The sequence below is a fragment of the Alligator mississippiensis genome, chromosome 2, assembly GCF_030867095.1.
Source record: "Alligator mississippiensis isolate rAllMis1 chromosome 2, rAllMis1, whole genome shotgun sequence".
NCBI classification, from domain to species: domain Eukaryota; kingdom Metazoa; phylum Chordata; order Crocodylia; family Alligatoridae; genus Alligator; species Alligator mississippiensis.
This window is the reverse complement of record NC_081825.1, coordinates 121,370,386-121,398,054: the sequence shown is the minus strand read 5'-3', so window position 1 is coordinate 121,398,054 and position 27,669 is coordinate 121,370,386. Positions and strand designations below refer to the sequence as shown.

Sequence of the window (27,669 nt, the reverse complement as noted above, 5' to 3'; positions counted from 1 at the left end):
ATGAGCGCGCTCGTAGTGTTCATGTCTGGTGCAGGCACTGCTGCCCAGCAGTGTGTGGCTCTGGCCAGCGCTGCATGTAAGGGTGAGGGGCACATCCCGGCCAGGCCACCTTTATCACTGGTACTCCCCACTGTGCTTGCACAGCCCCCACAGTTGCATGCCACCAGGGGGACGCTCCATGTGCTAGAGCCAGCTGCCTGTGCTGCTCTCTGCTGTGCAGGTCCCAGGACTTCATGGGGAAGCAGTGGCCAGGGCTCCCCTGCACTTCTGACAGAGGGACTTCCCTCCAGTGCTGCACAAGTGCAGAGGCTATGCATGTGTGGCAGGTAGCGCCAGCGATAGAGGCAGCCTGGCCGGGCTCTGCTCCTCACTGCAATGTGCAGCACTGGTCAGAGCCACATGCCACCGGGCACCAGCACCTGTGCCAGGCATGAGCACCCCTGCCTGCTGCTGCCGGGGCTGCGTGCCATAGGGGGAGTATGGGGAGAGGGGCCCCACACTCCCCCACACCATCCCTCACACCCACACACTGCCCACCCAAGCTCTGCACTGTTGCCACCCTGCTGGGTGCAGGCTCCACAGTGCCCTCAGCCCCAGCCCCACACTCTTTGCTTCCACCCAGCTGCAGCTGTGCCGCTGACCCCACCACTTCCCTGTAGGCTATGTTGGCAGGGGTGTGTATACATGGGCACCTCACTTCCACCCTCATGGACTGAAGGGCTGAGTAGACTACAATTAGTTGGTGGGTGCCCATGGGCCAGATGAAAGTGCCTGGTATTTTGCCAGTCCCTGTTCTAGGATCAGTACAACCAACATGATAGTTGTTACACAGGTACACAGGCTAGCTGAGATTTGGTTATTATGTGGGACTGGAGGAGATCTCTGATCTCAGCCTGTGAAGCTAGGAAATACAGAAATGAAATTTGTTTGATTGTAAAATCTGAAAAAAGTGAATGTTAGGGGGAAGAAAACATTTTAACACTGTTTCAAACTTCAAAAAAAGACACTTGATTTTTCAAACCTATGCTTAGCAATGATTTGCCTACTATAAGATAATTAAAATGTAATGATATTTTAATGCATGACTTAAACCTCTAATTTTCTTTTCTTCTAGACTATACCTTCTGTAAAGCTTGTGGAAGATAGACATATGTGCTGCAATGGTGACATAAATTATTAAACAGGACTGGAACAAGTTGTTGAAAGCTGTTTATAATTTTTTTAATGCTGCTGCTGCTTGGGAACAGTCTAAGGCAAGTATACAACATGAGTTTTATCATGAAACTTCACAGACATTTTCAAAGAACAGTTATCCTGCTTGCCACTTTTTGTATGGTAAGCATTGTTATTTCTGCTTACTATTTGTATAATGGCTACAAACAGGAAAATGAACTTTCTGAGATCTCTTCAGACATGGAATGTGGTGATTTTCAGCTGTTGCCATACAAATTGATGGAACTGAAGACAGTGAAGCCCGTTGATCCCCTGAGGACTGATCTCGTAGTGCTGGTGTTTGTGGAAAGTCAATATTCAACACTTGGTCAAGATATAATAACCATTCTAGAATCCAGCAGATTTCAATACCACATAGAGATTGCTCCTGGGAAAGGTGATCTTCCAGTGCTTATAGATAAAAATAAAGGCAAATATGTTCTCATCATATATGAAAACATTTTGAAGTATGTGAATATGGACTCCTGGAACAGAGGTCTTCTAGATAAATACTGTATAGAATATGGAGTGGGTGTCATTGGATTTTATAAAGGCAGTGAGAACAGCTTGCAGAGCTTTCAGTTGAAGGGTTTCTCTTTTCATGTTCACAGCAATCTAGGTGTTAAAGACTGTTGTATTAACCCTCATTCCCCATTGCTTCATGTGACTAAATCGTCAAAGCTTGATAAAGGCCCCTTGCCTGGAAATGACTGGACAGTATTCCAAATTAATCACTCAGCCTATCAGCCAGTGATATTCGCAAAAGTAAAGGCACCAGAAAACCTTCCACCACCCGTCGCTAAAAGTGCTCTCTATGCCACAGTAGTTCATGACGCAGGACTGCACGATGGGATTCAACGAGTCCTCTTCGGCAACAACTTAAACTTTTGGCTGCACAAGCTGATCTTTGTAGATGCGGTCTCTTTCCTGTCTGGGAAGAAGCTCACATTGTCCTTGGATAGGTACATTCTTGTTGACATAGATGACATCTTTGTTGGGAAAGAGGGAACAAGGATGAATGCCAATGATGTGCAGGTACAGTATGTGCAGAAACTACCCTTCTATTACAGCTAAGACTTCAAGTGTGAATTCTTATTAGTCAAATGAAAAAGTAATAAGATTTGAAACTCATGAAAGATGTAAATCTGCCCTCCAGCACCCAGCTAATATGCATGTGCTTGGTACAAAGGGATATGGAGTTAGAATCTTTCCTTACTGTAGGCTATAGAGTTCCTTTATGGTAAGCAGGTACTAGGGCTGTGTGAAACAGCACCATTTCATTTCGCCTGCTGTTTCAATGGGACAGTGTTTCATTTCAAGTTTTGTTTAGTTTCAAAAACACTGTTCTATTTTGTTTAGTCGAAACTGTTTCTCTGTTTCAACATTGTTTTGACATTTTGCCCATAGACTGTAATGGGGAAGCACAAAACTGCCTATAAGGAGATAGGTGCAGGGTTTTCTGGGAAACTGTACTTCAAGTTGCTGACAAGCAAAACTTGTGATGTGTGACTTTGTGTATGTGTTAAGGCACAGCTGTTTTTCTGTCCCTCCCTCTGAGCACTGGGGTTGGAAAGGACCTCAGGGAAGGATCACAGTCACTGGCCAGCTGCACGTGTCAATATCAGCATGGTCCTTCCCCACTCTTCCCCCTTCCTCTCCTTACTTTGTTTCCCTATGAGCGAGCCCAGCTTTGAAACTCAAAACGTTTCTAAACTTTTGAAACATTTCAAGTGACCTTGTTTCAAGGCTGTTTCAAAGTCTTTCGTTTCGTTTCAATTTGGCTGTTTTGAGCTCAAAACGAGTCGAAACAGCCTCAAAACGAAACATTGGCAAAATTTCACATGGCCCTAATAGGTACCTCTGTGGTAGTTGCTGCAGTTCTATGACTGAGTTCAGTCCACAAACTATCCATTCACTCCATGTATGGCTGCTGGATCATAGCAATAAATTGACTGTCACATCTCCTTTGCCCTTTCTGAAGTAGCACAGAAGCAGCCCTCATTGGACTAGGTTCTGCTCTGTGCTGAAGGTGGATACTCCTTTTGAGATCTCTGAATTCATCTCCCCTACCCCACATGGAAATCTTTCTCATGAACCCAGGGACCTCTGCATTTGTGAAGGTAGACTCTCTTACCAGTACCCTCAATTGCTGAAAAGTTAGTAAATGTCAGAGTTTGATTATACAGGGTGACAAGCCCCTCCAGGTAGATGCTTCATTTGGTACTGAGGGAAAGCTTTTCAAAAAGTACTCAACTCCTACCATGATTGAGTCCAAGAAGAGTTATATAAAGCTTGTATGTTGCCATCAGCTAGTCTCATAAACAGGAAGTGAATGTGTGTTGAACTGATAAAATATTTCAACATAAATTTTAAAGAACAGATTGAATTATTAATAGTTTTAAAAGTTTTTTAAATGTCGGAAGTTAGTGGTTTTTCTTGTCTACTTTTTGTGGTTCTAGCATTCAACCAAGATAGTGTTCTTGCATGTTGGAAACAATTGCTGTGTTTTCCTAACTGGTATCTGAAAGGGTTTTTTTTTTTACCATTTTAAACTGCAAATACCCAGTGTAGGACCCATTCTTCCTCTGTGGCATGAAGTGAAACGGATGGCCAGAGAATGCTTTGCAAAAAACTGAAGTATTTGATATTACTGCTAAAAAGTTATCAGGCATTTGTAATGTTTAGTACCCTGGTTATTTGTACTAAGAATCCCAGGAGATGCTTTGAAAGTTAGCAGTTTGATTGTTGAAAGAGAATTCAGGGAGAAAAGGATAGATATTACTGGGTAACTTTTTGGTTATTGCATTTTTTTTTAAACTTCACATAACTGAAAAAGAGAATCTTATTAAATTGCCACAACATGTAGCAAGCTATAATAATCTCAAACTATTGCTTCATTGAATAAAAGGTTTGAGACTGGCAATTCTATGCTCTTAAAATTAAAACATGTAGGTCAGTCTGTCTGTTTTTAAAGAAACAGCTGCAACAAATATTACATTTTGAATGTATTTTTTATAAACTGTTAGTCACAATTATAAATTGCTTTCATCACATATAAAACCTTACAATATGTACCTCTTGGATACAAGCATTTTTCTAAAAATACTTATAGAAGCAAAAGCGAGCACGGTACTGTAACCTGTGTGTGTGTGTGTGTGTGTGTAAGTAAAATGGTTGCATCATTTCCTTTGTGTATGTATGAGAGAGAACTTACATTAAAAATTCAGTTGCAGGAAAGAAAGGTATAAGGCCTGATTCTGTTCCTCCCACATCAGTGGCAAAATTGCCTTTGCTTTGAAGAAGAGCACAATTGGATTAATGAAATTCATAAAGATAAACCATGTAGACCCTCTTTAAAAAATAGTCAAGAGCTCCACTCTAATAGACTCTAAGGATCTGAAATTTATGTTTCCTATTATTTCTTTTCATGAAATACACCTAAAAATGACATTTTTTATTATGATGAAGTCATTTATAAACAACAGTAAACTATTGACTTCATTAATGACAGTCATTGGATATAAAACATGTTTTACTAATAGCTAAAGAAAATGCAAAAGAGTTGAATCCTGTTAATATCTCATGAGACTATATATAAAATCAAATTAAAAGGAAATATAATATAGAAAAGGAGATTATTTAGAAAATTACAACAGAGACTATCATTCAAAGACAGCTGTTTTCTGAAACACTGGATTTTTTTTTTTTAAAGCATTCACTTCATATCCTTAATCTACTTAAATGTAATGTATTCTATTAAACATGTTGTTAGCACTGTCAGATGCAATGCATCTCCATTACTATTAATATCAAAGAGTTATCCTCTGCAGTACTTTGACAAACTGAATGAATAAGGTAGAATTAATTTGAAGCAGCTGAAAATGTTATTGAAAACCATACTTGTGCATAAATACCATCATATTAGATACAAATGATAGTGTTTTATTGAGTTCTGCTGCATTGACTAACACGGAGAATTGTGTGCCTCAAGTGTGAAAATAGCTGCCTAATTGTGATTTTGTATACATTCGGTACCCATGATTAACTAATTTCAGCTAAACTATCGTTTAAATAGTGTACTAACAATACTGTCATTGGGCTGATGCTCTTCTATGAAATTTCAATTAAAATTACAGAGCTTTTTGACAGAATTATTTATTCTTTCCTATCAGATGTAATGGTGTACATTTCTGACCATATAATTTCCAGTGCAGCTCTGCTAGAGTCTCACACCGGTCTCTAAAGCACTAATGGTCTGCAGGATAAAGGCAGTTAGAACAATTTGGCTCAGGTTATATTTGATTCTACACAAGTGCTCTGGAGAGGACTAAGTTCATAAAAGCTTTCCGTACCCCATGCTCCCCACTCAGTGGGTAGTGATCATTCATTTCACTGTCTTGGGGAGGGAGTACAGGATTCATCTGCATAGTTTGGATTTATCCCTTAGCTGTTTTAGTGAGCTTATGTATATCTTTTTTTCTTGAGCTATATATATCTTTATATATTTATATATATCTTTATCTTGTTTCTTGTGGAATTAATCTCCCTGCTTAGAAGACTGCCCCAGCAGTATTTAGGCTTAAAAATACATAGTAACTTCATTCTAGTTACTGACTTTTGATGAACGAGAATCAGAATTGTTGACAGTGTAAATCAGTGCTCTTCCATACACCGTAAAAGAGAGGGCAGTAGTTACAAAACATACCACTGAGTTGAAGTAGTGCATATTATGGATTTACAGTTCATTTATAAATAGTGTTAGATACTCATAAGAACTCAACATGTAACAGCTCTAATTCAGGTACCTAAATAAGTAGTCAGAACAATGGGAATTGCTGCATACTGAGCACTTCATTCAGGTGTCTGAACAAGAGCTGACTGATTTTGCAAATAGTTGTTTTAAGCCTTAAGTATTAAGGCTTAAACGTGCTATTGCCCCAGTATAATTTTAGCTGTAAAAAGCTGAGACTGTACATTAAATTGTTAGATTACCTAATCATTACTGATGTGTGACTGTCACTATATGAAATCTAGGCCAATAAGAGTGTAATCTTTCAATATGGCACAGTGAGTAACTGTCACTCCACATCAGCAATATCCATCCATCTTATTTTATTTACTTTGTCTTCATTTGTCATAATACAAAGAATACCAGCAGAAGGCAACATTGTTGCAACCTAATTGTCTCCCACTTTGAAAATAAACTGGGTAACATCACCTCAGTGCTCATTTTCAATACTTTTTTCTTCTCTTGGCAGCAAGAGACCATTATCCTGTGACAACGTTATATTCTATTCACGTTATCTGTTTCTTTTAGTAGACTAAAAGCCTGTGCAGTGCAAATAATTCATTTAAATGGACATATAAAGACAAACCTATCTGGACATCCCTAGGGTAAGTTTAACTTGGTAGCCCATGGTTGTCCCAGTTGGCAGTCTATTAATTTAATATATCACTCTTTCATTATAATGATTTTTTTGCCGCGGTTCTCAAACTCGGAAACATAAAGCTCTTCCAGGAAAGGTCCAAGCAAGAACAGAAGGAAAAAATAAAGTGTGTGTGTGTGTGTATGTGTGATTTATATGTATATGTATATGAATAGATGCCCAAAATGGCTTACAGGAGGAAATTAACAAGCTGCTCTATTTCTGTACTTCTTTCTGAATAGCCACCTTCCCCCTCCACCCTCCTCCCCAAGATTGGATCTATTTTTTGTTTGTTTGTTTTTTAATGGAAAACTATGATACTGTGAAATGTTGGTGGATAGTGGAAAGAAAAAAAAGTGTGCGCTTTCATTTTGCCTTGTCTTATTCGTTCCCCCTTTAAAAACAGACCATTTTTCCAGTAAAGGTAGTATTGATCTCCATGTCACTCTTCTGTTTTCTCACAGACCCCATATTTCCCTTATGACCCTTAACCCTAATAAGCATACATGCTTGAAGTGGGGGGTTTCTGCCTGTTTTTGTTTTTTCCCCACATGGTGGTAGATCAGGCTGGATTTCTTTGCAATCTAACTCAAGGATTACTGAGGGCTTTTGAAAAGAAGAGACAGCCATCATTGTCAGAATTCATCTGTTACACGCAGTTCCTTCAAGAAGTATCCCAGACAGCTTAATATTGTTTATGTGTTTTTACCCTCACGTGAAATTGTAGAAGTGGATGGTCACTATTAGAAGGATACTGCATAATTGCAGAAAGGCCAGTTTCACACTAACCATATCCACTTTTTTGCAGGTGGCATGTGCTCTTCTATGTTCTAGTCTTACTTCTTTTTAGTGAGTATTAGGGTTTTGTGTCTTTGATAGATTTTAATCCACCTAGGAAATATGAGATCAATCCTCCAAGCCTTATTCATCCAAATAAAACTTACTTATATGAGTAGTTCTTTGGAATGCAATGGGACTATTTACAGGAGTAGGTAATACTCAGGAATTATTCAGGGGAGAAAGAGTTGCAGGATCAGACCATAAATCTTTGATGTATCTGTTCTATCTTTTTGATGATATTTTTTATTGGATAAACAGCACACACAGTTAAAGAAAAAATGATAAATCCATTGAAGAACCAAATGAAATGAATTAGTTCAAGACAATTTAGAGTTTGCAATAAGATCTACAAATAATTTAGGTTTCTTTACACATTTAAATGAAAGTAAGAAGATCATACAACCTGGAACACAGGCACAGGCTTTGTGGCCCATTATAATCCATTTGTACCATTCAGAAAGTTGAAAGATATCCTAACTTGGCTACAGCGGCAAAGTGCAGACTTCCACTGTTAAAGGGTGTCAAAGGGATAGACTGCTGGTCCATCACTGCTTCTGTCAGGACTGCTTTTCCAATTCCAAAGTGTCAGGAGCATCAGAATACGTCATAGGCACATAGATGGACTCTGTCAGAGTAGCACTCCACTTTGCCCGATCTCTTCTGAAGTAAAGTCCAGCAACACAGTTCAGGGTAGACTGCTATAAATCACACCAGGATTAAGACCATCGATAAGAATTGGTTACCAGTTTCCTTGGTGCTCGCTCTCTCCTCATCTTCTGATAGAGGAGAAAATGAAGCCGCCCGCAAGAATGAATTCCCAGTGTCTTCTACACACATAGGATGTGTCCCCACATACAGGGGTGTGTGCATGCAATGGCAAAAATAGTAGCAGCACAAATTTCTGCCCCTACTTTTTGCCACAGCGCATGCCCCTGCATGTGTACTTTGGTGTGAAGCAAATTGCCCTGCTTCAGGAAAACTGCCCTTTCCCTGCTCCTCCCAGCATGCTGAAGGAGCCAGAAGACAACTAAAGGAGTAGAGGACCGAGCCTCCATGTTTGCTGATGCACGCTCCTGTCGCGTGCACTATACCACTTTTTTCATGCCTTTTTTTTTCACTACTGAACTGCAAATTTGCAGTGCGGGACACGCTTTAATTTTTCAGGCATGTGGTTTGTGGTGCTGCAAAGGTTTGTGATGTCACAAACCACGCATGCCTGCACGTCTGTATGCAGCCGTGCTGTCTGTATGTGTCCATGAACAGTTATTGTTATCATGACATTAAGAAGGCCAGGCAGCAAGGGGGCACCCTGGAGCCCTACACAGTGGGCTAGTACAATACTATGGGGAGGTGCCTGCCATGCAGTGCAGTCAAGATGGGGGCATATGGTACGGTGTGCAGAGCACAGCGGCACTGGCATGGTGCAGCAGAGGGTGCCTGCTGTGCAGCACAGTAGCAAGGCACGTGGTGGGCGTGCAGGGCCCAGGGCTACTGACACAATGGGGGTCCACCCCAGCACTTGGCAAGTCAAGCAGCCCCTGTGGTGCATTTGTGACCAGGAGACATACAGGCCTTGACCACTCAGAAGTCAAGACAGCTGCTTTATGTAATAGTGATTTTTCACACCAGAGGTAATTATTAGCCCCAAAGGATATTTATTTACATCGGGGTGGGCAATTATTTCAGCTGGAGGACCGCTTACCATGTCTTGGCAAGCTGTCAAGGGCTGCAAGGCTAGCCCCACCCCTTGACAAGTGCCCCACTGCCTGGTCACTATCTTGGGGCTGCAAGTCCTGCCCCCTAACCCATGACATTTGCCACCAAAAGTCCCTCTCCTTGCCCCCCAGAAGTACTCCTTTCAGCAAGGAGGTTTGCCATGTTGGGACCAGAAAAAAAACTAAATTATATTCTAAAAATCAGACATCTGCAACAACATTAATTAATTTGATTTTTTTGTTTAAATTGTCATAGAGGTGATAGTATAATAGCTTAAAATGAAGTCTTACTCTTGTATATTGTGTGGGGGGTATGGGCGGGTGGGTGTGTGGGGGCGGGGTGTGAGTATGTGGTTTGTGGAGGGAGTGGATAGGTGTGCGGGGTGTGGGTCAGTATGGAGTTGGGATGTGGGTGTGTGTATGTGGGGTGATGCAACGGGGGTGTGGATATGAGGGGTGGGTATGGGGTTTGGGGGGTGTGCTATGAGTGTAGGGGGAAGGGTGGCTGGGGAGGGTAAGTGGCAATGCATAGGAGGTGCACGTGCACCCCCTGAGAGCGCTGTTGCACCCCCTGACAACCAGCATTCTCTGCTTAGGTGATGGGTGGGGGTGGGGCAGGCGGGAGTGCTAGTGCGCCCCTGAGAGCACCATCTGGGGAATGGGTGCACCAGGAGAAGTGCCACTCCCAGGCATACCACTGGTACTTCTGGGTCAGTGTGATCGTCGCGGCCTCCCCTGTTACTCAAATTGCCAATTGCTCAAATTACGAGCAAGACTTTATAAAGGAGGATAAGGCAAGGTGCCACGTTTATTGATCATATGAATTAGACGTAGAGGTTCGGGCTCACTATTCATACAAACACACACAAATCATCATACATATTATTACACACAGGCATACACATAAAACAACCATTTCATCCACACGTACACTAGATATAGTTACCAGCAATAGTTGCTCAATATCAACCCAGGGTGGCCAGCCTGGCATTACTGAGTAGATGATGATGATTTGAAGATAGCTGATTTAAAGATAACAGCTGGAGCAGGGTGAACAGATGCATCTGTGCTCTGATGAAACAGCAGTAGAGAAAGAGACTCACCCAACTTGGCATTTTCAAAGTGTTCTTTTAGAGGGACTGGCAACCTTTGTTTCAGTGCTTTGGGGTTTTTCTATACCCAGCTTCTGTTTTGGCAGTTGTTCTTCTTTTGTCTTTAGTTTATCTTAGCCCTGGAGTGTTTTTGCTGCCCGTCTGGCAGGACGGGTACATTCCCTCTCCTCGTTATCTTCTTTGTGCCCTAGGCTTAAAAGGGATTCTTTAGCCATTCATTAATTAGTTTACTGACTGGTAACTTACATTTGGTGCCTTGTTGCTTACATAAACAGTTGCATTCTTCTTCTCCCATCTCTATGCCATTCTCTCATCATTCACCCCATAAAGGCTATGCAGAGTTCATTCACTTATGTCAGGCAGAAGGATACAAAATGGAGTTTTTAAGTTGCTTACAAGATGAGACTAACATGGTTACATTTCACTGTTATTGCACTTTATGTTAACAGCAGCCACATTAGTTCATGCTACACACTCTTCCCCCCAAGTCGCTGACTAGCTGCCGGCAGGGCAAGTGCCCCCCCTGACTCAGGAGGCACCAGTCGCCCATGGTGAGGTTTGTGGCATTTGTAGATGGGGGGGATTTGCCCACAGCACACACCCCACATGCCACAGCAGGTGGAGCCTCTGCCAGTGCTCCTCCAAGCCCAGGCTCTGCACTCCTGCCACTCCTGGCCCCAGGGCACTGGCACAGGCCCCGTGCTCCCACTCACAGCCATTTCCCCCTCCCGTCTGCCACTGCTGCCCTTCTCCTGCCACTTCCCCATCCCCTCCCCACCCGACACTCCAGCACCATGTTCCAGCTGCATGGCCAAGATCACAGGAAGCAGCAGGAGCTGAGCTAGCCTGGCTGGCACCGCACAGTGTCAGCCAGGAATTGCAGGGGCCAGGCCAGCTTCTGCTGAGTGCTGCAGTCCCAGCACTGCAGCAAGGAACCACATGGTGCTGGCGCAGCAGGCAAGGAGTGGGGTAGAGTGGTGGCGGCAGGCAGGAAAGCAGAGAAATGGTGGGGGCAGGTGGGAGAGCAAGCGGCAGCGAGTGGGCACACTGGAGTGCAGCAACAGCTGGGCAGAAGCATGGGGCCCATGCCGGTGCTCGAAGGCCAGGGCTGGCAGGAGCCGGCGGGGGGGTGAGGGGGCGGTGAGCAGGAATGCGGGGCCTGGGCTGACAGGGATGCTATGGAGCCAGGCTGGGCTGTGCCAGCAGATTCAGCCTGTGGGCCGTATTTTGCCTACCCCGATTTACCTTGTCAGGGGAAAACCCAGGTTTGAATCCCTTACTCAGTTTGCTTTGGTGCAAGCGGACATCATCAACGTCAAGCTATAAAAGCAGTTTTTCTTTGGCTAAAATAAGCCATTAATCTGCTGTGTAAGGGACCTAGATTCTTGTCTGTGTTTCAGATCAGACAAAGCAGTAATTTAACTTAGGTCTACTTTATCTGAGAGAAGTGTCCTGATGACTGAGTTAGTGGCTATGTGGCATGTGTATAGTCTCTCTTTCTTTTGTGAGTTATTTGGTTTAAACAAAATTCTGACGTCTCAAATTTTTATATAATGGAATTCCAATTTTCCTGTAATCCAGAAGCTAACACGTGCAAATACTTTTTATTGATTTTATTGAATTGAATAGGAATTGGTCATTACTTTGACTTCTTTTCTGTTAATGGATATCATTACATGACAACATTGGGGTATGTTTTAAGCTACTCTGTTAAATTTTTTGAAGTATCTTTCTTCTCTATCACTTATATCAGGTACATAAAAGGAAATAATAGAACTTCCACATATTTAAAACACACCACTAAAATGCACTTTTTAAAAATAGTATGAAGGAAATAATTGATTTTGGCTTTTCAGTTAATTTTGGCAAGAGTTGCTTGTGTAGTTATGTGTGTATGTGTGTTACAGGGTGGTGGGAAAGGCTATAAAAAACCTTAAACAACTAACAGAATACGTTAGACTGTTTAGCAGAATTTTCCAAAGAAAATTCAATAAACAAGTCTTCAAAAAGTCTTTGCATTTTAAAGGGGGATTGCTTCTATGTTTTTATTTTAGTTTATTTTTAAAGGTCCTTGTAAATGAGTGACAGCTCATCAAAAACAAATTCTAGAAAAGCGAAGTAGATAAAATAATATTTATTAAATGGATATTAAACTGCAAGTTTTTTACATAACCAGATATGAGTCTTCTTGTGAATGCATAATATTGAAAAATTTGTCTTTAGGGACCATTTAAAAGGTGAGGAGGGCAACCTGTACTATGGATGCCACAGCTGGCATGGGCAGCCTCTGTATATGATATGCAGCATACTGGGGAGAGGGCACTGGGACACTGGGGAGAGGACAAGCAACAGTGGCAGAGCAGGGAGCAAAAAGCAGACCATCAGATCAGGCAGGGAGTGCAGGGCAGGAAACTGAAAGAGCAACAATAGTCTGGGTAAGAAAAAGGGATAGGACTGGCACATGGCGAAGGTGTAGAGCTAATCTGTGACATGCTTGTCAAAAGGTTGAGCCCCCACTGATTTATAGTATACACTATTATCTGATTGATTTTAACTATTTGCAACTTCCTCTTGTGTTGAAGGCTTCTTGTATTCCAGATGTATTGGCCAGCTTATTTTTACAAATTTTTAGTGCATTTTGTATATGTATATGTTCCATCTTTACAGTTTACACGGGGTATTTATTGTATTTTATGATGAGATGTCTACAATAATAAGTAAAATGGATAAAATATCAAGATAGAATGGACAAGGAATGTTATTAACTGTGTATGTTCCATTTTTCCCTTATTTCCTGGGGGGAGCGATTTAGCTGCTGAAGCATATTATTTCATATACAACACTTATGGAATATTATGCATTATGAGGTAGTAGGCATATTATACCAATTAGATCTTAAAATTATAACTTTAAACTAAATTATGAAAGCTGCTCAACAGATTTTATACACTGCTACCAGTGCATAGAACATTTTGTCAATCAGATATATTAACATTTTAATATGTTGATACAGAAGAACTTGGCCTACACACACAATACTGCTGTAAATTTCATTGCAGTAGAATTGTTTATGATCTCTGCTTTTTTGCCTTAAAAGTGGTATATTGGTGATGATGAACTGGAGCATGAGTCGAAAGCCACTGTCCACAAGGAGAGAACTACAAGCCAAGCAGGCGTTCCAAGTACAATATATGTCTTAATCGCAATGCTTCTGGGCTTCCCTGGGATCATGAACCATAGTACACCTTTCAAAAGAATGTCAGTGTGAACACCTGTCCTTTCCCCCTATCTTCCCTCTTCCCCAATCTACGTCCATCTAGCAATGTGAAGATGGCTGTATGACTACAGCCCCCACATGGTCCTTTCCCCTCTCACTGAGGAAATCATAATTTTCTTGGCACTAGAAATATCTCATTGTTACTCTCAGAAAATACAAGAACTGGATTTTTATTTAGCCCCTGTACAAAAATGAACATTGGGACTGCTTTCCATGCCTCCTACCTTTGTGCCTGTAGGTAAAAGTAGTTTAATCTATTTCAAACCTGTTGCATCTATTTCATGGAATAAATTTAGCACTATTTTAAGAGACTACTTACTTGGATTATACACTCTGCCAAATACTGAAGGCCATTTGCTTTGAATTAATTCTGGGTTGCCCCTGTAAGCAAAGAAAAAGAGGCCACATTTTTCCTTTGTACAACTGATCATGAATTGGCTTGTATCCCATATGTGATTACACTTCTTGCTTAATGCTAGCATGCATGTAGCCCAGGGGTGGGCAAAATACACCCCACAGGTTGGATCTAGCCCACCAGTTGATTGGATGCTGCCCTTGGCTGCCCCCACCGTGCGCTGCATTGGGTCAAGTCCTGCCTGCTCCCACCTGGGGCAGCCTGCACTGCGCTCCTGCCCGCACCTGGTTCTGGCCAGCATACACAGCTTTCTGGCGGGACTGCTCCTGGTGTGCCTGTAGCTGCTTGGGTACCATTTAGCTCATTTTCCTCCTCTTGCCTCTGCTGCATTGCTCCAGGCAGCAGGTAGGGTGAGGAAGCAGCGGCAGATTTGTGGGGGGGAGCTACTGCTGGGAAGCTCCTGCCCCAGCATGCATGAACTCCAGCTCCAGCTTCCAGCTACTTTCCACCCATTCTGCCTGTCTGGCACAATGAACAGCCACCTGAAAGCGGCCAAGTAGGTGGAAGGCAGCCCTACTGGGAAATTGTGTGTGCTGGCCAGGGCCGGGCACAAGCTGCAGCTGGGCAGCTTGTGGGCTGGATGCGGGGTGGAGGGAGCGGACGACACCTGCACCACCTGGGCTGCATGTGCCCCCTGCCTTCCCTCTCCCTCCCCTCCCCCCAACACTGGCTGGCTCCCAGAACCTAGCGCATGGGCAGCGACCCCACTTGCACGCACCCACCCGCCCCCACACACACACCATCCTCTCATACACACAATATACAAGAGTAAGACTTTATATTGGGCTGTTATGCAATTGCCTCTTTTATACACTATTCAAACATAAATCAGGACAAAAATTATTTTTCTAAATAAAATTGAAATATGTCATAGTAGATGTTTGTTTTTTAGTATACAATTTGGTTTTTAGCTGTAATTAAAATGCCATCATCTGAAAGATTGTATGTGCGTGTCTCTCACTGCCGCACTAAGAATCATGAAGTGGCCCTCCAGCTGAAATAATTACCCACCTCTGATGTAGCCACTAGGGGTTAAATCCTACTCTACTTGTGTCTAAATCTCAACTACATGATCACATGATAGTTTTTAGTATTTACTGTTTGGAATTCAGCTCTAGGTGTACAAGTGTCCATGTGCCTACTGCACTCCAGCTGGGAATATATACTTGGGAGGCCACATAGGTTCAAAATGTATAGCCAGGTAGAAACTCATGACTAATGGGCATTAGACACTGGAGGAGGATGAGGGCTTTTCCCATGCTTAGCCCACTTATTAGGCTGTAAGAAGCAGGAGACTCAGGTTCTAAGACCCCTCACTTGCAGGGGATTTGAACCTGCGGTTTCATAGATTTCATAGACGTTAGGGGCTGGAAGGGACCTTGTAAGATCATTGAGTCCAGCCCCACCCCCAGGCAGGAAGTCAGCTGGGATCAAATGATCCCAGCAAGAAAATATCCAGATGCTTTTTGAAAGAGTCCAGAGTAGGGACTCTGGGAGGAGTCTGTTCCAAACCCCGAACACTGCACCGTAAAGTACTTTTTCCTTATGTCTAGTCTAAATCGACCTTCCTGGAGTTTATGGCCGTTAGACTTTATCATCCCCTGGGGTGCTCTGGTGAACAGGTGTTCCCCCAGATCCTGATGCACACCCCTTATATACTTATAGGCAGCCACCATGTCACCCCTGAGCCTGCGCTTCTCCAAGCTGAAGAGTCCCATAGCTCACAGCCTCTCTTCATAAGGCCTGTTCTCTTGCCCTCTGATCATGTGTATGGGTCTCCTCTGGACTCTTTCAAACTTTTCCATGCCCTTCCTAAACTGTGGAGACAAGATTTGGATGCAGTCCTCCACCTGTGGCCTCACCAAAGCTGAGTACAGTGGGAGGATGACACCCTGGGTCTTGCTCGAGATGCATTGGTAGATGCAAGCCAGGGTTTTGTTTGCTTTGCCAGTTGTGGTATTGCATTGGTGGCTCATATTCATCTTTAGGTCAATCATGACCCCCAAGTCTCAGCCTCGGTGCTAGCAAGTGTAGCATTACTGAGCCTGTAAGTGTGATGCAGGTTTTTTATTCCTGAGGTGGAGCACCTTGCCTCCGTATTGAATGCCATCAGGTTTTCATCCACCCCCCTTGCAAGCCTATCAAGGTTAGCCTGGATTGCCAGCCTATCCTCAAATGTGGGCAGTCTTCCTCAAAATTTGGTGTCATCAGCGAACTTGGCCAGTCCACTTTTGACACCAGTGTCCAGCTCATTTATGAAGACATTAAAGAGTACAGTTCTGAGAATGGAGCCTTGGAGAACGCCACTAGCCACCGAGTACCATGTTGATTCAGTTCCGTCAACTACCACTCTCTGGGTCCAGCCTCAGAGCCAGTTTCCCAGCCATCAAACTGTGGAGTAGTCGAGGCTGCAGTTGCCCAATTTCCATGAGGACATGATGGGACACCAGGTCAAAGATTTTTTTAAAGTCCAAATATATGACATCAACCTCTTCCCTTCTGTCCAGGTGATATGTCACCTGGTCATAGAAGGAAAGTAGACTCGTCAAGTAAGACCTACCTGCAACAAACCCGTGCTGGCTATCCCTCAGAATATTGCCTTTTGTTGCCTGTCAAGAATGGTTTCTTTGATAATGTTTTCCAAAATCTTCCCAGGGATTGAGGTCAACTGATTGGCCTTGTAGTTTCCTGGGTCATCTTTCCTCCCTTTCTTGAAAATGGGCACCACATTGGCCTTCTACCAATTTTCAAGTATTTTGCCTGAGCACCATGAGTTCTTGAATATCCTCACCAGTGGCTGCTATGATGGCTGCCAGTTCCTTTAGCACTCTTGGGTGCAACCTATCCAGACCGACTGATTTATGGGGGTCCAGCCTCTCAAGATTCTCCCTTATAAGATCCATGCCAGGGGCGGGCATATATTCATCTTCATCCTGGTCACCCCACATCATGTTCAGCAAGGTGGTCCCTTTGGGCTGGTGAAAAAACGATGCAAAGTAATCATTAAGCAGATTGGCTTTTTCCTGGGTGTCAGTAGTCTGCTGCCCCAGCTGGTTTAGCAGGGGTCCAATGTTGCCCTTGTTTTTCTTTCGACTCCACACATACCTGAAGAAAGACTTTTTTTATTGTCCTTCATATGTGTAGCCAGATGGAGTTCAGTTGCAGCCTTGGCTTTTCTACTTCGCTCCCTGCATGTACGTACCAATGCGGACCTCCTTAATGATCTTTCCTGTCCTCCATCCATTATATGCCTCTCTTTTTAGATGTAGGGGGTCCATGAATTCCCTGTTGAGCTAACGGGGTTGTTGATCCGTTTTACTGCCTTTGGTTTTGCAATGTTGATAAAAAAAAAAAAAGTCTACATTTTATCTTATTTATTAAAAAAGAAGAAAAGGATATGTGCCTTTGTTAGGAGTTTTCTTTCCAGTTCAGAATCATTCACACTGGTATTGAAAGTGTGAGAGTGCTTGCATTTTTATTGATGCATCTGTTCTGAAGAAACACAGAGGATTTAGGTTTCCCATCCTATCAGTCCAATGTCTTGTATTATCACTGTGTTAATTTAATATTTTTTTAAACAGAGATCTTGTGATATAAGAAGAGGTTTTGTTGGGCTTTGTAATGCCACCTCATTGAACCTGTGAGGATTCTGTATTTATTTCATTTTTTAAATCAGTTATTCTAGTCCTACTATTAAAAGCTGTCATTATCAATATGATAAGATCTCTAGGGACTCCCACTGAAGTCACTGAACGTTTTTTTATCAAGTTTAAATGGCAGAATGATTCCTTGATCACCTTGATCCTTGATTCCTTGATCAGTCAGTATTATTCCTTGGGTCTTTTTTCCATCTGTTCCTAAAATACTAAACATCTTTGATTCCAGTTGAAGCCAGTGGGAATTGATACATTCAGCACTTTGCCAGAGGCAAAGTCCTGCACATGGCTGGGCCCAAGAGAATCATATTGACATAGGCTTTTTCCATTAGTAATTAACTAAAGGTATGTACCCCCAGCTGCTAAATATTGAGAGAGGTTTTAGGACAGCAGCTATCTCACAAAGTGGTTAATGCGTTAACACAAGATAATATGAGTTATCTTTCTTCCTGCTTCATTTGTCAGTGCCAATTGATCTAGTATTATTTCAAAGTAAAAAACAAACAAACAGAAAACCTAACATGGTAGATGTTAAGATCTCAGATGTTAAATCCTGAGATTGGGTTCATTGTTTATTTAGTCTTTCTTCAGGCAAACTCCTATTAGAAGATTGTACCATCTCCTCCCATTGTGATTGCAATGGCAGAAGATTCAGGAAAGGAATATCTACACAGATGAACTAGAAGCATTAATGGTTTTTGTTTTGGAGGGGGGGTTGGTGGGAGGGGTTGTTTGTTTTAATAAAGCTCTTTTTTTTTCTCTTTCTAATGAGGAGGGCCAGGGAGAGAGATGACTAACTTTAGAAATGAATGTGTGTAGCATGTAAAACAACTTCTATTGCCTTTTATGAGTTGCCTTATGTTTCCATTTTAGCATTTTGTAGTAGAGAGTAATTCCGTTTCTCCACCACTAATGTTTTCCAATCTGGTTTGCTCAGTGGACCTTTCCTTTGGATGGACTATGCCAGGATACTGTCAGTACATGCTGTCTTCTGGGACTGTCATTTATTTTCAATAGAAGATCTTAATTAATACGATTAAAGGGATGTAGAGAAAGGAAGTTGCTGATTATTTGGAACACCCCTTCAATACACACATGCACGTGACTATTGAGAGATTTCTTTCTTTTAAATAATGCACTGTAATTCTAAGAACTGATCTGCAGAAATAACATAGAAAAGAAATATGATTCCCTTTATACATAATGAAGGTGAAGACTTAGAAGCTTGTCATATACTACATGCAACAGGAAGGCTTTGTTACATGTGTAGTAATTTGTTGCCATTCAGTAGGCTTATTAGTATTCACAGGAGAAGGTTGTTATGATCTCATTATTTTCTCCCCCAGTGGCCAAACCACTCTAATTAAGTACATTTAAAGGAAAAAAAATAATGCCCTCCCTGTCTGTGTCCTCATTAAGTGACTGCTACTGATGCACTGAGTGTTACAGTTTAACTCTGTATTATAAAACAGGACACTGTATTGCTTTTCTTGCTTGTTATCTGGTATAAAAGCAGCAAGAAGTTACAGCACTGGCTTCCTGAGTGCACAGCTGTTTGGAGCCATATATGGCTATATAGAATTCCAGTGAAAAAGTATTGCTTTTGTGAAGTTGATCTTGATTCTCACGTTTCAAACCATAATTTCCATAGTTTGGTTAGTGTACTGCATGTTATTTTGACAGTCATGTATATTTATTAATTTCCACTAAATTACAGGAATATGATTTGTTTTAATATCCACCATTCTTCTCAATATCAGTCTATATGTTGGTATCTTTAGGTTGGATGAACTTTTCTAGTATCAGGGGTTTGCTTGTTGCATTCTCACCTTAGTACCTGATGGTATTATAATTAAGGGCTATGTTATTACAGAATTTATAAACATACATTCCATACAGTATAGACTGAGCAAGCATCAATCTTTGTTTTTCTTTTTTTCTTTCTTTCCCCCAACACCTTTTCTTTTTTTCACCAGAATTAGTTTGATTATGCAGAGATGGCTTTCTGTTTGAGATGACCTTAGTAAAAGGTATCCCTCTTTCAAAGAACCCCATGCATCCTGTCCACATCCTACCCAGTAATCGGAATGCCATTATTAGTTCACTATCTATGGTTCAATGACATATGGTTATAGCAGGGACAGGATTCCTTAGCAGCCCCATTCTCCTCAAAGTTATGCTTCAACTTTATTGCTGCAAATACACATAGGTAAAAGTATCTGTTCATGGGCAGGGTGGAAATGAATGTTGCATCATGCATGTTATTTTGTATATGATGCAAAAATCTAGGTCTGTCCCTGATTGGGCATGGTCATGAAATTACAGTATCTCTCCAAAATTTAATAAAGGGAAAAGTTGTTTTTAAAATAAAGTTAAAAAACTGTTGGCCAGAATAAGCGGAAATCTCATTCTTCTACCTAACACGTTCATATACTAGAAAATATTCTCCATAAATTAATAATGATGATGATGGCAAAGAAGTCAGCAGACTCTGCATACCTGTATGGTTCACCCTTCTGCACCCTAGTGTAAGCAAACCACTGGTAGTCTGGGTTTTTTCAAATACTGTACTCCCCTATTCCTGCTGCTTTAATAGGGTAGAATAAAAATGCTATGCAATCAGCAAATATAATTACCTGCAAACAGATTTACAAACAACAGCAAAACATCAAGGCTAATAAACCCAATCTAGTAACTTCCCATTCCTAAATTTGTATCAAGACAGAACACAGCCAAAAAAAATGACAGAGCAAATTGGTAGCGGGGCGGGAGTGTGTCTCATTAACCCCCATTCCTCACTACGGAAAATTTCTTTTCATCTCAGTGGTTCAGTCAGGGGAAAAAAGTCCCTTTAACTATGTGACTGATTCTTCAAGTCACACTTACACAACAAAGAAAAAGATATCTTGGTTATCAGCTAATATCGAGTTCCTTTGGGAATTCCAGTATAATGACTGTTCCTAATTCTAGCTTCTTGTTCTCTGCAAACTTCAAAATGATTTTTTTTTGTTTTGCTTTTTTTCCCTCTTTTTCCTGAGATAAAAGTATTACCATGTTCTACAGATGGTATTATAGACTTCGACACCATTAACCAAAATTCCCTTTAGTCCTTACAAGATTCCTTTCCGATTAACTTATCACTAATTCCTCTGCAAGTTTTGCAGCTGCAGATTACTGCTGCATACTTGAAGAGAGCCATAAAATAGTAAAATTGCATGTATTAAAAATTTGGCAGAACAACAGGTGACTTTTGTCTTTCACCTTCATTGTTTTTAGGTGGAAAGAGATTATGTCCCTGATCATTTGCCAGCTCAGGGGTAGCAACTGTGTTAAGTGATTCTGTTACTTTTGCCACTGAGCCTTGCTCTTTTGGCAAATGAGGATCAGCTCCTGTATTTCTTTTCCTTCCTCCTGCTTCCCCCTCTTTCCCCTACCCCCTCCTGCCCCCACGCCCCCCCCGCAGCTTCAGTTAACTAGGAAGTGACTAAAGTCAGGATTTCACTAGGTGCCTCACCTTGAACTTCCCTCAGACTCCAGTTGTAATAAGGTTTTTATACATTATCTCCAAGGTAATTGAGATGGTACTATACTGCCTAGATACCATACTTTCCATGGCCAAGTTCTTGCTGCTCCAGAACTGTTTTTCCTATTCCAAATCCTTTGTCTTTTTGTCTTGATAGTTGTCAGGGACTCTATTTTTTTTCTAAGCCTTTAATCTATCTGTATAATGCAATGACTTTAAAGAACCTAGAAAGTAGACATAATACATCTACCACCTGTGCATAATAGAATTAGAAAATGCCTAACATATTTTACCTCCGGGGAAAAGAATTTGAAAAATAATGTCTTATTTGGCAATTTCTGTGCTCCAAAAATCCAAATCCAAAGGAAAATAAAACCCAACAAATCCCTAATCCAAAAAAAAGAGTTAAACTTAAGATATACGTTCCCCTGATTTCTTGCATCTTTTCAGTTCCTAATGTATCTATGGTTCTGTAAAATTATTTTTCTAAAAATAGGTTACAGTGAATTAATCTTTATCTACTTGAACAGAGAACTGTTTGCATTGTAATGGTATCATCATGGCATACTTTGAAAGATTAGTATTTTGCTTCATAATCTGGTAGCTGTATTCTGAAGCCCATGACTCAGAATTTCAGACACAGACATGCACACTCTTCCTCTATATCCAGATTTAGGTATATAAGACAGTGTCTGAATTTCAGAGGTGCTGAATGCTGGCATGTCGGGTCAGTACCTGATTTTGGATTTTGAAGTTAATGGGAGTCCTGTGTGTTCAGTACCCCTTCAAGTGAGGCCACTGGTTATAGATTGGCTGGACACCTAGTTTTGAAAACCTTTACCCAGATTCTAATTTATCACTTGACTTTATTCAAGTTAACCCACAGTCTTTATAACTTAATCGGTATGCTTTTGGAGACCTACATTTAATTCCACCCTTATAAACCAGTAACCTTTCTGTAAAACTATGATAGTAGTAAACAGATAAAGACTAAAGCAATTCAGGTGAACTGGAAGTGGTGGATGGTGTGGTGTCATGACCCAATGATTGTGTGTGTGCTTCAGCACTGCAGAATTATTTCCCGCCACATGGAGCTTTCTTTGCACGGTGCAATTCTCAGCTGCAGAGAGAAAACCCTGGTGCAAAGGAGTTCCCGCCACCCGTATGTAAATTTGTTTCCCACTATTGGCTGTTTCTAAATTATTCCCATGTGGTGGCTAGCGATTGGCTTGCTAGTCATATAAGAGGTTTGAGCAGTTTCCGCCCAAGTGGTAGAGGACTCCACAACCATCTCGTGGGGACTCTGAGCACGTGGCAGAGTAATAGAAACTTTGTGTGTGTCTCAGAGGAGTTTGGCGGCCTGATCAACCACCAGCCTCTTCCCGTCTCATTCGTTAAATTCTTAAGACGTATCTACGGTTTTGCGCTCTCGTCAAGGGTATCCAGAGCTCTGTCGTGTTTGTTTTTGTGGAGCCTAGCAAACTCCGTGCGTGTGTCTTTGGTGGAGCCTAGCAAACTCCACTTGTGTTTGTCCGTAACTGCAACTCAAGAAAGTTTTTCCTGCCTGCACCGCAACCACCTACGGTGTAAGTAAAACAATCTTTAATTAACCGCTACGAGTCTGTGCCTAATTCTAGTCTGTCGTGCAAAAGTACCCGCCCTACCGTTGCGGGCTCCCAGCCATAGCCCGCTGCACACCCCCGAAAGCCTTGGACTGCTCCTGGCCCACACAGATGGGTGATGTACTCTGCTTCCTGAGTGATTCAGGTCAGCACTGTGTCTTTAATTTATTATCCATCAAATAAAGGATATTTTGAAATATTCATCTATAGCAAGTGCTGATCAGATAGGCCCTGTTTACTTTACTTCTGAACATGCTAGAGAGCACTGCTGTGAAAATGTAGCCCATCCATTTGCTCTAGTTCTTTGTGTCAAAAGCCCAAAAATGTCACATACCTGTTGTAGAACTGTGTGTTTTACTGTAATATTTCTGTGTTAACTGTGTTAAGGCTGTAATAATGTGTGCCTCAATGTCTCCCAGCTAATTTTTATAAGGGGAGGGGGAGGGGGGGAAAGAGTAGGTGAAAAATACAGTGTATCCCAAGTGGGACAGGACAAGATGGAGCTCAGCTCCAGCATCCACAGGATTTGGTTAGCTCTGTTTACACATCAGCAAAGATGGGATGGTCAGTGATACCCAGGAGCTTCCAGAGAAGCTAAATGACAGATAAGCATGACAATAGATAGGGCAACCAGGAAAGGAGGAGAGGGGCAGTCTGAAGACCTAGACCACCAGAATAGCTTCAGGGGTTCAGAAGCTGAGCAGACTGAGTAACTTGTCAGGATTATGCAGGCTGGATTGAACACAGAGGGGCTGCCTAAACATTTGGAGAGGACAGGGAACCTCTGGCTGGGTGGCATTTGCTCTGACAAATGCCTTTATTCAAATGGAGCTGTCTGCTTTCCCACTTGAAATTTCAGGTTCCCCCAGGAGCTGAACTGGAAACTAACTCCTGCAGTCAGGGCCACAGAACAACCAGGGAGGGTTATGCACTGAAAGGTCACAGTCCCAGTGTAGGAAGGAGTTGGGCCTCCACTCCCTGGCTCTAGAAGTCGCATCTAGGCTGGTATCAGGAGGGAACTCTCAAGAGACCAGACAAAGGGGAGCTCCCCAAGGGGACTTTGACATCCGCCATTTCATATATGTTCAGGAATACCCAGCGCTGCTCTAGCTATGTCTGTGTTACATTTTTTTCAGCCTTTGGCTCACAGGGAGCAGTAATCTGTAGGAAGGGCATGTTTTTACAGTAGCCCTCATACTATGGTTGGAGGCGGTGTCAACATGCCCTTGAGGATCAGTTGATCAAAAATAGCAATTACAGAGTTTAAGAAAGTCACTTTTTGCTGTTCCATCTGTGCCAAGGAAACAAAAATTAGCTAAATTCAGGCACTAAGAAATATTCTTCTCATAATAATGTATCCCATTTACTTTTGTAGTGCATGTGAGAATGAGCGTGCCAACATCTAGCCCTGGAAGTCCAGTTCCCCTATTCCTTGAATCTGCGATACATGTTTAAATTGTTTGCTTGGGGGTGTCAAATATACAGCCCACAGGCTGGATCTAGCCCACAAAAGTGGGTCATCTGGTCCGCGGGGCTTGCCACTGCCGCTAATAGTGCTGCTTATCAATGTAGCTCTAGAACCCAAGGGGTTCATGCCCCCACTGTTAGTCTCCCACCCACCCTTTGCTAACAACAATGCTAAAATTGGTGGGGGTTGGTTATTGTTGGTGACTAAAATTAGCGTCAGGGAAAAAGGGGTGAGGGTGGCTGGCAGCTGTTGGACATGGGTCATCTTCCCCTGAGGTCTGGTTGTGGCATCTGAGAACTCCTGCAATCCAGATGGGGGCCCTGGGACCAAATGATTTTGACACCCCTGGCTTAGACCAGTGGCCTAATATTCAAAGTAGGACACCTACATGAAGCAAATTTGCCATTTCTTGGATTTATTGAAAGGTAACTTGTGTAATGCTGAAAGTGTCCTAGAAAGGTGTGTAGACTGTAAATTAGATATAAGTGTGCAATGTGAGATTGCTGTCAATAAGGCCACTGATATTGCAAAATGTCTATGTAAAAACATTGCATTCTAGATCAGGAAGTTACTTTATTAGTTCCTTTCAGTGACTGTGGTGGTTTCTCAAATATTATGCTTAATTCTGGTCACCATATTACCATAAAGAATTGGAAAGAGTTTAGAACAATAAAATGGTTGAGACTACAGGAGTTAATTTCTATTCTATAGAATAGTCTCCAAAAGGAAGAATTTGGAAGAGTGGGCAAAATGCTCAAAAATGTGATATAGAGAACAATATTACATTGGCATGGTGATTGTATTAAGAATACTGCTAAAAACCCCATCGTTTCAGAGGCATGTGCATCAAGTTGAGTCCTCATACGGAATGCAGTGTCCAGGTTTGGAAATAAGTCTGTAAGTGGCTGGGGTGGATATATTTTAGTTTTCAGAAATGTATATGAATATTTTAGAAAAAAAGTAAAAGTTAATTAGTGTTCAAACAAAATATGAATGCTGTTAATATTTTAATATATTATCACTATTTCTTTTCTCTCTGTTTAGTCATGTGATCTTCCCAAATCCATAAAATTATACCTCTGCTGCTAAACAACATCCTTACAGATCATTGACTTCTGTAGATTTATGCCAGTGAGCACAGTTTTGCCAGTTTTGATCAACTTGGGACAGCCCCTAGGAGCTGTTTTGTTATTTTTAGCTTGATCATAAAATTTATGTTCTAAAAAGGAGTCTTATCTGTTCTTTTGTGAGTGCCTTCCTTTTCTTTCCCTTGAATTTGCTAAGTCTGTTATGGAGCTAGTTACAGAAGGTCAGTAAGCAGCTTCAGATCCACTGAAAAAAAGAAAACATGTATGCATTTGTTATCTTAGCTGATTATCAGTCACAAATAGTAACTTCCAACTTGATTTTGAGGTGCAATTGTGAGAGGGAGAAGGGGGAGAGACTATAACAGTGGGAGTCCACTAGGCCAAAGATTATTCCTGGCAATTAAGTGGAAGAGAGGCATTTTCCTGTGATAAACCAAACTCCCATTATTCCCCCTAGTTTGGTTTTGCCAGTTCAGGAATCAGGATCAGGAGCTGTGTACTTATTATTAGGGAGTCAGGACTAGGAGATCATTTGTACCTCTGGAGAATGAGTAGATTACGCCACCTCCATCCCTTTACTTGGCCATCCCTCATGAGGGCTAGCATGTCCGTTGCACAGCCCTCGGTCTAACTATGGCATTTACACTTGTATAAGCAACTTTCAAGATCTGATCCCCTGAGATTCTATCTAAATGCAAGTAGGAGTGGGGTTTTTTGCCTGCATGCTGAACTTTTTAATGTTATGATTCTCAACCAGGATGCAGCAGCTTAGAGATCCTTTCAAGGGTTTTACGGGGTGCCAGACAATGTTGTTACTGTTAGGCTAAGTACAGACAGTCAAAAAGCCCAAGGCTGAATCAATTCAATCTTCACAAGTTAGTCTAAGCTGTGTAGATTGAATTGATAAGCAAGTGAACAGACATTCACTTTTGATTCCAGAAATGCAGCCACATGCCTACAATGGCCCAGGCCAAAAGCTGGTGGGCAGGAGAGCACACCTGCCTGCTCGGCTAAAGCAGACACATTGGACCAAGGTTAGCCTTATCCACCTGGCAAAGGGTGTGGGGGAGGATTTGCGGGGAGGTGCAAAGCATGCTGGGGGACTGTGAGTTAACTTGAATCTGGAGGAGATCTGGGGCAGAAGTTCAATAAGCTGATTTAACTTAAAACAGCTAAGTCTGATACTACATCCATCCAGATTTATCTTAAACTGGTTTCAGCCATTTGGAAAGTGGTTTTTGCACACCAAACTTTTGGGTTACAGATTTGAACCAGTTTCTGATCACTTATACTGGTTTATGTGTAATTTCTGTCCCTAGCCTTAGAGTACAAACATGATTCTCAAGATAAACCCAGAGATTTCAAACAGGAATCCATAGAATTAAAAACATTTTAACCTGTTGTGGTCTTTCTGAGTTCTTTGTAACAAGAGAATTGCACTGCTATTTTTTTTTGCAGTCAAAAATGAGTGAAAACTAAGAGCTGGTATTTTAAAACAGTGGTTCTCAGCACAAAACAAGCACGGATATCAGTGTATTTTTCTTGTCTATCAGCCTTAGCTTCAGTGTCAAATGTATAAATGAAACTAAAAAAAGGAATAAAACCAAAAAAACCCAACTTAAAAACTAGTTTTCTTGGACCAGAATCAATTTTTAGTCAAGTAGTGACTGATATGTTTTTTAAGCTATCCAAATTACGGCTTGTTATATCTTAGAATACAGACTTGAGTTTCTCCAGGAGTATGCAGAGAGTTTTTACTATAATTGTGGTTCCTGTTTTCCAATGACAGCTTTGAACTATGGAAAAAATATTGAAAATGTAAATGCTTGAAATATTTTCTGTTCTGGAAAATAGTTGAGAAGTAATACCCATTATCAATCTGATTGTCTGCAGTATTACCCTGTGTGAATAGACAGGCTGTGGAGGACATGATTTTTTGTTTTTAACTCTGCAGTTCGAAGATTATCTTTTAAGCTGATGGGGCAGTTGAGTCTTTTTTTCTCCTGCAGTGCAGAGCCATAGAAGAAAAATGACACCCAGGCACAACATTTTGGCCAAAGTTTTTTTCAAAAGAGCTGCATCCATAACTGTATGCATTTGGTGTATGTAGTTTTAAACCTGCATGTGTTTAGTTTACAAATTGAAAGAGAAAATGTTGGCCTGCTAATCTTAAATACAACTTTGAAAATTTGGATTGTAGACAGGGAGATATTACTAAAGTTTTAGTCTAGAATCCTGCAACAAACCAGATAGCCAAGTACAAGGGAGATGCACAACTGTCACAACCCATAGTTATTCCTGCCCCTTATGCCAGG

At 41.7% G+C, this 27,669-nt stretch overlaps 1 protein-coding gene across 2 annotated transcripts in view; it reads left to right on the top strand.

The window, feature by feature from the left end:
- The window catches only part of LOC102575391 (bifunctional heparan sulfate N-deacetylase/N-sulfotransferase 3), a 134,663-nt gene that overhangs the window by 15,348 nt on the left and 91,646 nt on the right, over positions 1 to 27,669 (top strand). For both annotated transcript variants that reach the window (XM_006261060.4, XM_019494960.2), the window contains exon 2: positions 1,115 to 2,247. In XM_006261060.4, coding sequence (XP_006261122.2) covers positions 1,225 to 2,247 — 1,023 coding nt within the window. In that variant the 5' untranslated portion in view covers positions 1,115 to 1,224. The remainder of the gene's footprint in view (positions 1 to 1,114; positions 2,248 to 27,669) is intronic.